Raw genomic sequence first — 12,407 nt, 5'->3', positions numbered from 1 at the left:
CCCCCTAATCTAAACTACCAATAGCCCTTAAAAGGGCCTTTTGTAGGGCTTTGCCCTAAGTTAAACAGCTCTTTTACCTCTAAAAATACTAAGCCCCCCTAACAGTAAAAACATAAATTATGCTTACCTGATAATTTTCTATTCTTCTGACGAGAAGAGTCCACAGCTGCATTCATTACTTTTGGGAAAATACAGAACCTGGCCACCAGGAGGAGGTAAAGACACGCCAGCCAAAGGCTTAAATCCCTCCCCCACTTCCCTCATCCCCCAGTCATTATGCCAAGGGAACAAGGAACAGTAGGAGAAATATCAGGGTGAAAAAGGTGCCAGAAGAACAAAAAATTACCGCCGCCTCATAGATAAAAACACGAGCGGAGTGCTGTGGACTCTTCCCATCAGAAGAAAAGAAAATGATCAGGTAAGCATAATTTATGTTTTTCTTCTTAAAAGGGAAGAGTCCACAGCTGCATTCATTACTTTTGGAAAAACAGTACCCAAGCTAGAGGACACTGAATGCAAAGAACAGGTGGGTACAAAAAAAATGCGGCCCCTTCGAAAGGCACCATAGCCTGAATTACCCGACACCCTAAAATGTAGACGACACGGCAGAAGACCCGAAGCCCAGGTAACTGCACATTAGTTACACCGCCAGCAAAGCCTAACTAGAGACCAATCAGTCCCAGAGTCCGTTGAGCCCAAACAGCCTCCGAGGAGTCAGCCCAGCGGTTCACGACTCCCATGAAGGTACCCGGCCAAAAGACAAGGACCGCTATCTGCCCCAAAAGGGAGAACAGATTCCGAGAAAAAATCCAAAGGATCATACGACACGGCTCAACAAATATAGAACAACCCATGGTTGTCTTACGATAGTAGCGCCCAGGGAGACAAACTCCTAAAAAACACAAGGACCGAATAAAAAAAGAGATCCCTACACAGTAAAACACGTCCCAAAAAAGACACCCTCATATCCCTGATCCAGTACCATACCAAAAGGTACTCCAGAAAGCATGAGTTTCCTGTTGCCTCACATCAGATCAAAACCTGCAAGCTAGGCAAGCAGAGACAGCGGAAATAGGATAACTATCCCAGCAGTTAGTAAAGAGCTCTCCAAGAGAATACCAAACCGTCTGAATAGGAACTCTCAAGGGCCAGCTTCCAGGTAGGAAAACTGACTCAACCATCACGAAAACCAAATCACTGAAAGGCGTTTAAAGCCTGCTAGCACACATTCAAGTGCAGATAGCTGTAGCTGGTCTCAAACTGCAAACCTTCCAAGGGCTCAAAGCCCTCCGAAAACCGGGCTCCAAGGAGCGCCCCCTCCCAGCACCAGACGCCAGTAGAAAAAGGAGGACATAAAAAAACTTTGGAAAAAAAACGTCAGCACTGCACAGAATAACCAATCCCCGACCTTCCCTCCAGGGTAATGGTCCCAGCCCAAAGGCTAGTCAAAGACCGAAGACAAGAGTTCCAGACTTCTGGACGAGAAAGGAGGGGTCAATGAGGAACAAAGCCCCTGGGTAGACATCTCACCACTACTACAAATGGCATTCTACCGTGATTCAGATATAGACATTGTGCACAGTTACGAGACCCCCTACACTGCTGTCTTCCCCAAAAACACCTCACAAGGAGCACTTCCCAAGGGAAAAGGGCCCTCAGACCCTCAATATCTATATATCAAAGTCCAACATATAGCAGGAGTCCCAACACACACTGGCAAGGCAGCAACCAACACCCGAAGGTGAATGAGAACCCTGGACCTTGCTTGCCATCCCAGAGAGTTAAACGTAAGGCACCCTCCACAAAGCCCTAACGGAACATCAAGGATAAATGGTCAACTACCTGAACCCAGAAGGGCGATAGTCTGTAACCGACCTTGATTCTTTGCTGTTAAGCCCCAAGGCTAAAGTTGCAAAGAGGACTGAAACACCCGAATATCGAGACCGTGGTCAGACCAAGGGTATAATATGGAAGAGACAACAGTTAGAGATCCTTGTAGGATCGATCTTCCAAAGAGAAACCTCTGTACAAGATAAAAGCTGGAGCCTCATAGCTCCCCACAGAAGGCAGGGAACCTCTGCACACCACCTCTTAGAGTAACGCAACTCTGAGCAGAGGAGGAAGGCCGTGCCCGTGCTTCCAGACCCGATAATCTACCCAAGGTGGGAAGGAAGGAGACTACACCACAGTAAGAAAATGTTTAATAGGCTAAGAGTCAGCATCTGTAAGAACTTCGAGTGAAGATGCAAATCGTTCACCACGCAGAACACCAGACCACATAGGTCACTCACATCTCCCAACTCTAAGGAATGGAATTACGGCTCTAAGTCCCCAAGGACCTGAAATCTACGCGTTTCACCCTCTGGGGGCTTTATCAAGATAAAGCCCCCAGAGGGTGAAACGCGTAGATTTTACTACCACTTCTACTACCACTTTTCTACAACCACGTTTAAAGAAAGTCTTACAAACTCCAAGAAGCTGCGATCCAGCCCCTCAAGTGGACTCTCTAATTTTCATGATTTAGGAGCCAAAACCACAAGGAGGACCAAGGATCTGATCAGCGAGAAAGTGGAGCACAGCTTTTCTTTCTAACAGTGGATCCCCAACACCGCACACCAAAGTGCAGAAGAAAAAAGTTTTTTACAGCTGCAGTTCAAACATCTTGAAAAAGATCAATTACATCTGAACACGCTAAACATCCAGCGTGCACAGTCACAGCCTATCCTAAGAGAGGTGTGACCCCTAACCACCAATCAGGAACGGAGGCTTGTTTGTTATCTCATGTTAAGCCGCGAAGGAACAAAACTGAGAAGGAAGCTCACAGAACATCGGCACTTACACAATTCCCAACAGACATTTGTAAGGTACCTTACAGCTTGCTTTAATCCCAAGGTGGCATTTTTTGTTTATCAAGTTATATTCAGAGACCATATACTGTCAAGTCACTCGACTTACTGAAACAAGTTCATAGGGAGACGTCCCTTGTTTTATTTGCTTTTATTTGTTTTATTTGCCATATATCTTTTAGTTTATCCTAAAGTTTTATTGTTGACAGTAAATTTAGTTTAATAAAATAGTTTTAACACTTCTACATCTTTCTTTATTTTTTGGATATAGTTATATCCATTTCTAATCACTGTTAATTGGATCGTCACTAGCTTCACTTACACTTATTTACTCCTCATAATCTATTCACGAACACTATCCACTTCATCTGTAATTACAGATTTAGTAATATTATTCTTTATAAAACATTAAGAAAATTTTATACCAGTCAACACATAGGACTTAAATCCTAAATATCCGTTGTCTGAGACACTTAGATACTATTGTTATTACACCTGATACAAATCAGAATCACTTATAATATTTCACTTAGATAAGTTACACATATAATGGTAGCATAAATCCTAGCTTAATTTATAAGCGCCAGTGGAAATCCAAACTCTTACAATTGTCCTCCAACATCGCCAAAACATGCCTTAAAAGAACACAAAGACGTGCCAACCTATAACAGAAGGCAAAATCATCCCTCAATAAAAGACCCTGGCCCCAGGTTGGGGCCCCTGAAGCCTCAGAGGCCAACGCTTCCCCAGAAGGCCGAACTGAATCAGGCGATCCCATGCCCGACTGGCCCTGGTTAACAGAACACGGACCATATCTTAAAAATATTTAACTTGGGAGATATAAATGAGACAGCGCCATTGAAATGGCCATGCGGAACCGTGTCGTATCCTCTGGAGGAAACAAGCCACCCTCCGGACAAGGAGTAAAGGCCATATGGACACCTGCTTGCGTAGCCGAGAAAGGGTCTGGGGCACGCGCCTCACGGGACATAGAAACCTCGGAGGCAGATGGCTCAATGCACTCTAAGCTCCCTGATTCAGGGGAAGAGAGTACTCTAGAACGGCAATTGGAACATAACTGATGGGCATTGATAACCCGGGCCATTTCATATTCATCACAAAACACATTCTCCGTATCGGAGCCATCCGTGTCCAACATATCAAAATCCTCCATAATCTTTGGATTACAAAATGACAAAAACTAACTGGCACCCCTTTAACACCCCCAATGGCTGGGGCACTCACAACCTCCTGTGAACCATACAACCCACAAGCTAGACTCTTTCTGTCGCACACAGTCAGCATACGGAAGTGAGAAACAACGTAACCGCACCTGTAACTAGGTGCACCGTGCCAGTCACAAAAAGGGCGCGCAATCTCGAGAGATTGCGTCAGTAAAACAAGGCTGTTATGTTCCATAAAAGCCGCGAGCCTAGGTATTGCTCCACATATCCAGATAAAACCATATAACAAACATGATTAAAGTGACAAAAGGCAAAGAATGACTGGGGGATGAGGGAAGTGGGGGAGGTATTTAAGCTTTTGGCTGGGGTGTCTGACTCCTTCTGGTGGCCAGGTTCTGTATTTTCCCAAAAGTAATGAATGCAGATGTGGACTCTTCCCGTTTAAAAAGAAAATGCCCTCACCGACCAAACCCCCCCAAAATAAAAAAAACTAACACTAAAAAAAACTAAACTATCCATGGGCATTGTCCCTAAAGGGGCATTCAGCTCTTTTACTGCCCTTAAAAGAGCAATCAGCTTTTTTCAAGCCCAAAAAAACCCTAATCTAAAAAAAAAAAAGCCCAAAAAATTGAAATAAAAAAGCCTAAACCTAAGTCCCATATAGGTACTCACTGTTCCGGAGGTCTTCTTCCAGGTGGCTCCATCATCTTCTATCTTCATCCCGAGCGAAGGCGGCGCCAAGCGGAGGTGCGGAGCTGTCTTTCCAATGCCTGGATCGTCAGCGGCGGTGGTCCTCAGCTGCATGGAGGCTCCTCTTCATGCGATCGTCCGTCGCACACTGAAGATTGAATGCAAGGTACCCCATATTTATTGGGGTACCTTGCATTCCTATTGGCTGAAACAGCCAATAGGATTTCAGTAGCTCTAATCCTATTGCAAAGTACCCCAAATTGATTGCAGTACAGCTCCGCACCTCCACCACGCCTTCGCTCCGGATGAAGATAGAAGATGATGGAGCCGCCTGGAAGAAGACCTTCTCCGCCTGACTTCAGGAACGGTGAGTACTTATTTGGGGCTTTGTGTTTTTTTTTATTTTTTTTATTTTAAGATTAGGTATTTAATGGGCTGGAAAAAAATCTGATTGCTCTTTTAAGGGCAATAAAAGAGCCAAATGTAATTTGTTTAGGTTAAATGAGCTGTTTAACTTAGGGCAATGCCCTACAAAAGCCATTTTAAGGGCTTTTGGTAGTTTAGTATTAGATTAGGGGGTGTTTTTATTTTGGGGGGATTTTTATAGGGGTATTAGTTTAGGTTTAATTTTTTTTATTTTGGGTAGCTTTGTTTATTTTTTTCTGTAATTTTACATTTTTTCTTTTTTATAATTTTAGCTTTCGGGGGTTGTAGATTTTTTTTTTTTTTAATAGACTGCCCTCTGGGCAGGCTTATAGCCTAGTTTTATATAAAAAGCAATATATAATATGCAAAATAAACTTTATTAGTGAACATACACATCAGACATATACACTCACCTATGCCATGCAACCCTCACACGTCACACACATAGACTATCTGTGCCCAGTTTCCCACATACATGACACACAAACACTCACTTTGCCCTATATCCCTCTCAAGTGTCACACACATACACTGCTTTCCTTAGATACGTACACAAACCTCTCCTCCATCCTACAGACATGTCACACATATACACTCACATGTGCCCTACTTCCCTCAGACATGTCACACACATACACTCACATGTGCCCTACTTCCCTCAGACATATCACACACACATACACTGTTGTGAATATAGTCTAGCGCTAAAAGCACGGGTAAAGAGTTATATAGATATATAGTAAAATAATTGTTTTAATAATTGTTTGATTAATATTTGTTATTTATATGTAATATGGAATAAAATTTTTAAATGTATATAGCTATAGCCATATGTGTGTTTTTATCAAATAATGCAATCCTAGATATTGTCCCTAAGTATTGTATCTGGATATAGTCTACAATCAGCGTAGATACAGTGTCTAAACAAATCTTTATATATATATATATATATATATATATATATATATATATATAGGCATGTATCTTATTATAAACTAGAAGGCACTTCTGAGATTAAACAAGGTTTAATAAAATTTCTAAAATCATACAATGGATAAAAAGGGACGTCTCCCTTATAACATATAGTACATCAATATTAATGCATAAGAAGACTGTTGTTATTTTTTAAACACAATATATTTAAGGTACCTGATAAAGGTGTGAAAAATGTCCAAATAATGGAAGAAGGGCTTAATGTTCCAAGCAAGCCGACCTGGCCGCTCTTTTGGCGGGTCGGCGTTACCGGTCCGTTAGTGGGAAGCTGGTATTTAAAAATGTATCATGTAACAGCAAAGAATAAAGTAAACAAGTACACTCACATGTGCCCTACTTCCCACAGACATGTCACACACAAACACTCACATGTGCCCTACTTCCCTCAGACATGTAATATACATACACTAACATGTGCCCTACTTCCCACAGACATGTCACACACATACACTCACATGTGCCCTACTTCCCTCAGACATGTAATATACATACACTAACATGTTCCCTACTTCCCACAGACATGTCACACACATACACTCACATGTGCCCTGCTTCCCTCAGACATGTCACACACAAACACTCACATGTGCCCTGCTTCCCTCAGACATGTCACACACATACACTCACCTGTGCCCTGCTTCCCTCAGACATGTCACACACAAACACTCACATGTGCCCTGCTTCCCTCAGACATGTCACACACATACACTCACCTGTGCCCTGCTTCCCTCAGACATGTCACACATACACTCACATGTGCCCTATTTCCCACAGACATGTCACACACATACACTCACATGTGCCCTACTTTCCTCAGACATGTCACACACATACACTCACATGTGCCCTGCTTCCCTCAGACATGTCAGCCACACACACACTCACATGTGCCCTACTTCCCTCAGACATGTCACACACATACACTCACATGTGCCCTACTTCCCTCAGACATGTCACACACATACACTCACATGTGCCCTACTTCCCTCAGACATGTCACACACATACACTCACATGTGCCCTACTTCCCTCAGACATGTCACACACATACACTCACATGTACCCTACTTCCCACAGACATGTCACACACATACACTCACATGTGCCCTACTTCCCTCAGACATGTCACACACATACACTCACATGTGCCCTACTTCCCTCAGACATGTCACACACACATACACTCACATGTGCCCTACTTCCCTCAGACATGTCACACACATACACTCACCTGTACCCTCCTTCCCTCAGACATGTCACACACATACACTCACCTGTGCCCTGCTTCCCTCAGACATGTCACACACATACACTCACCTGTGCCCTGCTTCCCACAGACATGTCACACATACACTCACATGTGCCCTATTTCCCACAGACATGTCACACACAAACACTCACATGTGCCCTACTTTCCTCAGACATGTCACACACATACACTCACATGTGCCCTGCTTCCCTCAGACATGTCACACATATACACTCACATGTGCCCTACTTCCCTCAGACATGTCACACACATACACTCACATGTACCCTACTTCCCACAGACATGTCACACACATACACTCACCTGTGCCCTACTTCCCTCAGACATGTCACACACATACACTCACATGTGCCCTACTTCCCTCAGACATGTCACACACATACACTCACCTGTACCCTCCTTCCCTCAGACATGTCACACACATACACTCACCTGTGCCCTGCTTCCCTCAGACATGTCACACACATACACTCACATGTGCCCTGCTTCCCACAGACATGTCACACACATACACTCACATGTGACCTACTTCCTTCAGACATGTCACACACATACACTCACATGTGCCCTGCTTCCCTCAGACATGTCACACACAAAGACTCACATGTGCCCTCCTTCCCTCAGACATGTCACACACATACACTCACCTGTGCCCTGCTTCCCTCAGACATGTCACACACATACACTCACATGTGCCCTGCTTCCCACAGACATGTCACACACATACACTCACATGTGACCTACTTCCTTCAGACATGTCACACACATACACTCACATGTGCCCTACTTCCCACAGACATGTCACACACATACACTCACATGTGACCTACTTCCTTCAGACATGTCACACACATACACTCACATGTGCCCTGCTTCCCACAGACATGTCACACACATACACTCACATGTGACCTACTTCCTTCAGACATGTCACACACATACACTCACATGTGCCCTGCTTCCCACAGACATGTCACACACATACACTCACATGTGCCCTACTTCCCTCAGACATGTCACACACATACACTCACATGTGCCCTACTTCCCTCAGACATGTCACACATATACACTCACATGTGCCCTACTTCCCTCAGACATGTCACACACATACACTCACATGTACCCTACTTCCCACAGACATGTCACACACATACACTCACATGTGCCCTACTTCCCTCAGACATGTCACACACATACACTCACATGTGCCCTACTTCCCTCAGACATGTCACACACATACACTCACCTGTACCCTCCTTCCCTCAGACATGTCACACACATACACTCACCTGTGCCCTGCTTCCCTCAGACATGTCACACACATACACTCACATGTGCCCTGCTTCCCACAGACATGTCACACACATACACTCACATGTGACCTACTTCCTTCAGACATGTCACACACATACACTCACATGTGCCCTGCTTCCCACAGACATGTCACACACATACACTCACATGTGACCTACTTCCTTCAGACATGTCACACACATACACTCACATGTGCCCTGCTTCCCTCAGACATGTCACACACACATACACTCACATGTGCCCTACTTCCCTCAGAAATGTCACACACATACACACACGTGTCCTACTTCCCTCAGACATGTCACACATATACACTCACATGTGCCCTACTTCCCTCAGACATGTCACACACATACACTCACATGTGCTCTACTTCCCTCAGACATGTCACACACATACACTCACATGTGCCCTACTTCCCTCAGACATGTCACACACATACACTCACATGTGCTCTACTTCCCTCAGACATGTCACACACATACACTCACCTGTGCCCTACTTCCCTCAGACATGTCACACACAAACACTCACATGTGCCCTACTTCCCACAGACATGTCACACACATACACTCACATGTGCCCTACTTCCCTCAGACATGTCACACACATACACTCACATGTGCTCTACTTCCCTCAGACATGTCACACACATACACTCACCTGTGCCCTACTTCCCTCAGACATGTCACACACAAACACTCACATGTGCCCTACTTCCCACAGACATGTCACACACATACACTCACATGTGCCCTACTTCCCTCAGACATGTAACACACATACACTCACATGTGTCCTACTTCCCACAGACATGTCACACACAAACACTCACATGTGCTCTACTTCCCTCAGACATGTAACACACATACACTCACATGTACCCTACTTCCCACAGACATGTCACACACATACACTCACATGTGCCCTACTTCCCTCAGACATGTCACACACATACACTCACATGTGCCCTACTTCCCTCAGACATGTCACACACATACACTCACATGTGCCCTACTTCCCACAGACATGTCACACACATACACTCACATGTGCCCTACTTCCCTCAGACATGTAACACACACACACTCACATGTGTCCTACTTCCCACAGACATGTCACACACAAACACTCACATGTGCCCTACTTCCCTCAGACATGTCACACACATACACTCACATGTACCCTACTTCCCACAGACATGTCACACACATACACTCACATGTGCCCTACTTCCCTCAGACATGTCACACACATACACTCACATGTGCCCTACTTCCCTCAGACATGTCATACACACATACACTCACATGTGCCCTACTTCCCTCAGACATGTCACACACATACACTCACCTGTACCCTCCTTCCCTCAGACATGTCACACACATACACTCACCTGTGCCCTGCTTCCCTCAGACATGTCACACACATACACTCACATGTGCCCTGCTTCCCACAGACATGTCACACACATACACTCACATGTGACCTACTTCCTTCAGACATGTCACACACATACACTCACACGTGCCCTACTTCCCTCAGACATGTCACACACATACAATCACACATGCTCTACTTCCCTCAGACATGTCACACGCATACACTCACACATGCTCTACTTCCCTCAGACATGTCACACACATACACTCACATGTGCCCTACTTCCCTCAGACATGTCACACACATACACTCACATGTGCCCTACTTCCCTCAGACATGTCACACACATACACTCACATGTGCTCTACTTCCCTCAGACATGTCACACACATACACTCACATGTGCCCTACTTCCCTCAGACATGTCACACACATACACTCACATGTGCCCTGCTTCCCTCAGACATGTCACACACATACACTCACATGTGCCCTACTTCCCTCAGAAATGTCACACACATACACACACATGTGCCCTACTTCCCTCAGACATGTCACACATATACACTCACATGTGCCCTACTTCCCTCAGACATGTCACACACATACACTCACATGTGCTCTACTTCCCTCATACATGGCACACACATACACTCACACATGCTCTACTTCCCACAGACATGTCACACACATACACTCACCTGTGCCCTGCTTCCCTCAGACATGTCACACACATACACTCACATGTGCCCTACTTCCCACAGACATGTCACACACATACACTCACATGTACCCTACTTCCCACAGACATGTCACACACATACACTCACATGTGCCCTACTTCCCTCAGACATGTAACACACATACACTCACATGTGTCCTACTTCCCACAGACATGTCACACACAAACACTCACATGTGCTCTACTTCCCTCAGACATGTAACACACATACACTCACATGTGTCCTACTTCCCTCACACACGTACACTCACATGTGCCCTACTTCCCTCACACACGTACACTCACCTGTACTTATATTGTCACAAATTTGCTGCTCTGATGGTTTGACATTTCTCAGCCACTGATCTTCTGTTTGTTCCATGTTACATGAAACCTTAGCATCGTTTTCATCTGGGGACAAAAAATAAATAAATAAAATTACTCTTTACAATTTCTGTAGTCTCTTCTGTAGACATAAATGGACATTGTGCTGTAATGTTGTTACATTTTAATATGTTCCCTATGATCTGCGTGACACACTGGAGTGTAACAAATTATGAACAAACAACTACTTTACCTTTATTTTGTCATTTAAATTAGTTGCTTTTGTCTGTTGAAATCACCACCTATACTGAACATATGAATACTTTAGTATTCTCTATGTAAACAAGAGTCAGCAAGCAGCAATAAAGTTCCCAGTAGGGTATGAAAGAGATATGCAACAACATTGTCCTTTTCAATTGCTGTCTCTCCTGGCCATTGTGTAAAGACAGATAGATAAGGAAGCATTAATGTATAGAGAGAAAGATAAGATTATAAGGGTCTGCTATTTCTGCAGACTCAGTTTATTTATATAGGTGTGCTCTTGAAAAAAATAGTTTGAGGTTTCAATCAGCAAAAATAGCTATTTGATATATATAAAAAACTAAATGAACGTTTCCATACACTTTACACTCAGGTGCCACTATAATTGGGAACACATTACATTACAGTACATTGTTCTTTCAAAGAGACCTCACTACTGGTAAAACCAAAAAGGATATTAAATCTTGCCAAATTTCCATAATAACATCAAACTCCCACAGTTAACTTAAAGGTACAGTTCACCCAAAAATTAATAAGTCTGTTATTACTCCCTTTAGCGGATTGCGCATGCGCTGCCCCTCAAGCTTGTTATTTCCTATTATGTCGGGGCTATTGTAAGAAGTTTAAAGGGACAGTAAACCTACAAACTAATGTTATATAATTCTGCACATAGTGCAGAAACAAAATGTATGCTTACCTGATAAATTCTTTTCTTTCCTGGCATGGAGAGTCCACAAATCCATTCAATGACTAGTGGGAATTAAACTCCTGGCCACCAGGGAGAGGCAAAGAACACCCCAGCAGAGCTGTTAAGTATAACTCCCACTTCCCATAACCCCCAGTAATTCAGCCGAAGGAATATGGAAAGAGAAGATGACACAAGGGTATAGAGGTGTCTGAGGTTTGAAATAGACAAAAGCAGTCTTAAAAATAAATTAAGGGAGGGTCGTGGACTCTCCATGCCAGGAAAGAAAAGAATTTATCAGGTAAGC

The 12,407-nt window shown here is 44.1% G+C and overlaps 1 protein-coding gene across 2 annotated transcripts in view; it reads right to left on the bottom strand.

Moving 5' to 3' along the window:
* LOC128657306 (oocyte zinc finger protein XlCOF7.1-like) overlaps positions 1 to 12,407 on the bottom strand; it is a 142,113-nt gene that overhangs the window by 21,064 nt on the left and 108,642 nt on the right. For both annotated transcript variants that reach the window (XM_053711599.1, XM_053711600.1), the window contains one exon: positions 11,137 to 11,241. In XM_053711599.1, the coding sequence (XP_053567574.1) occupies positions 11,137 to 11,241 (105 nt within the window). The remainder of the gene's footprint in view (positions 1 to 11,136; positions 11,242 to 12,407) is intronic.

Source organism: Bombina bombina, chromosome 4 (genome assembly GCF_027579735.1).
Source record: "Bombina bombina isolate aBomBom1 chromosome 4, aBomBom1.pri, whole genome shotgun sequence".
Classification (NCBI taxonomy): Eukaryota; Metazoa; Chordata; class Amphibia; order Anura; family Bombinatoridae; genus Bombina; species Bombina bombina.
The sequence above is the reverse complement of the archived record's forward strand: the minus strand, read 5'-3'. Positions and strand labels throughout refer to the sequence as shown.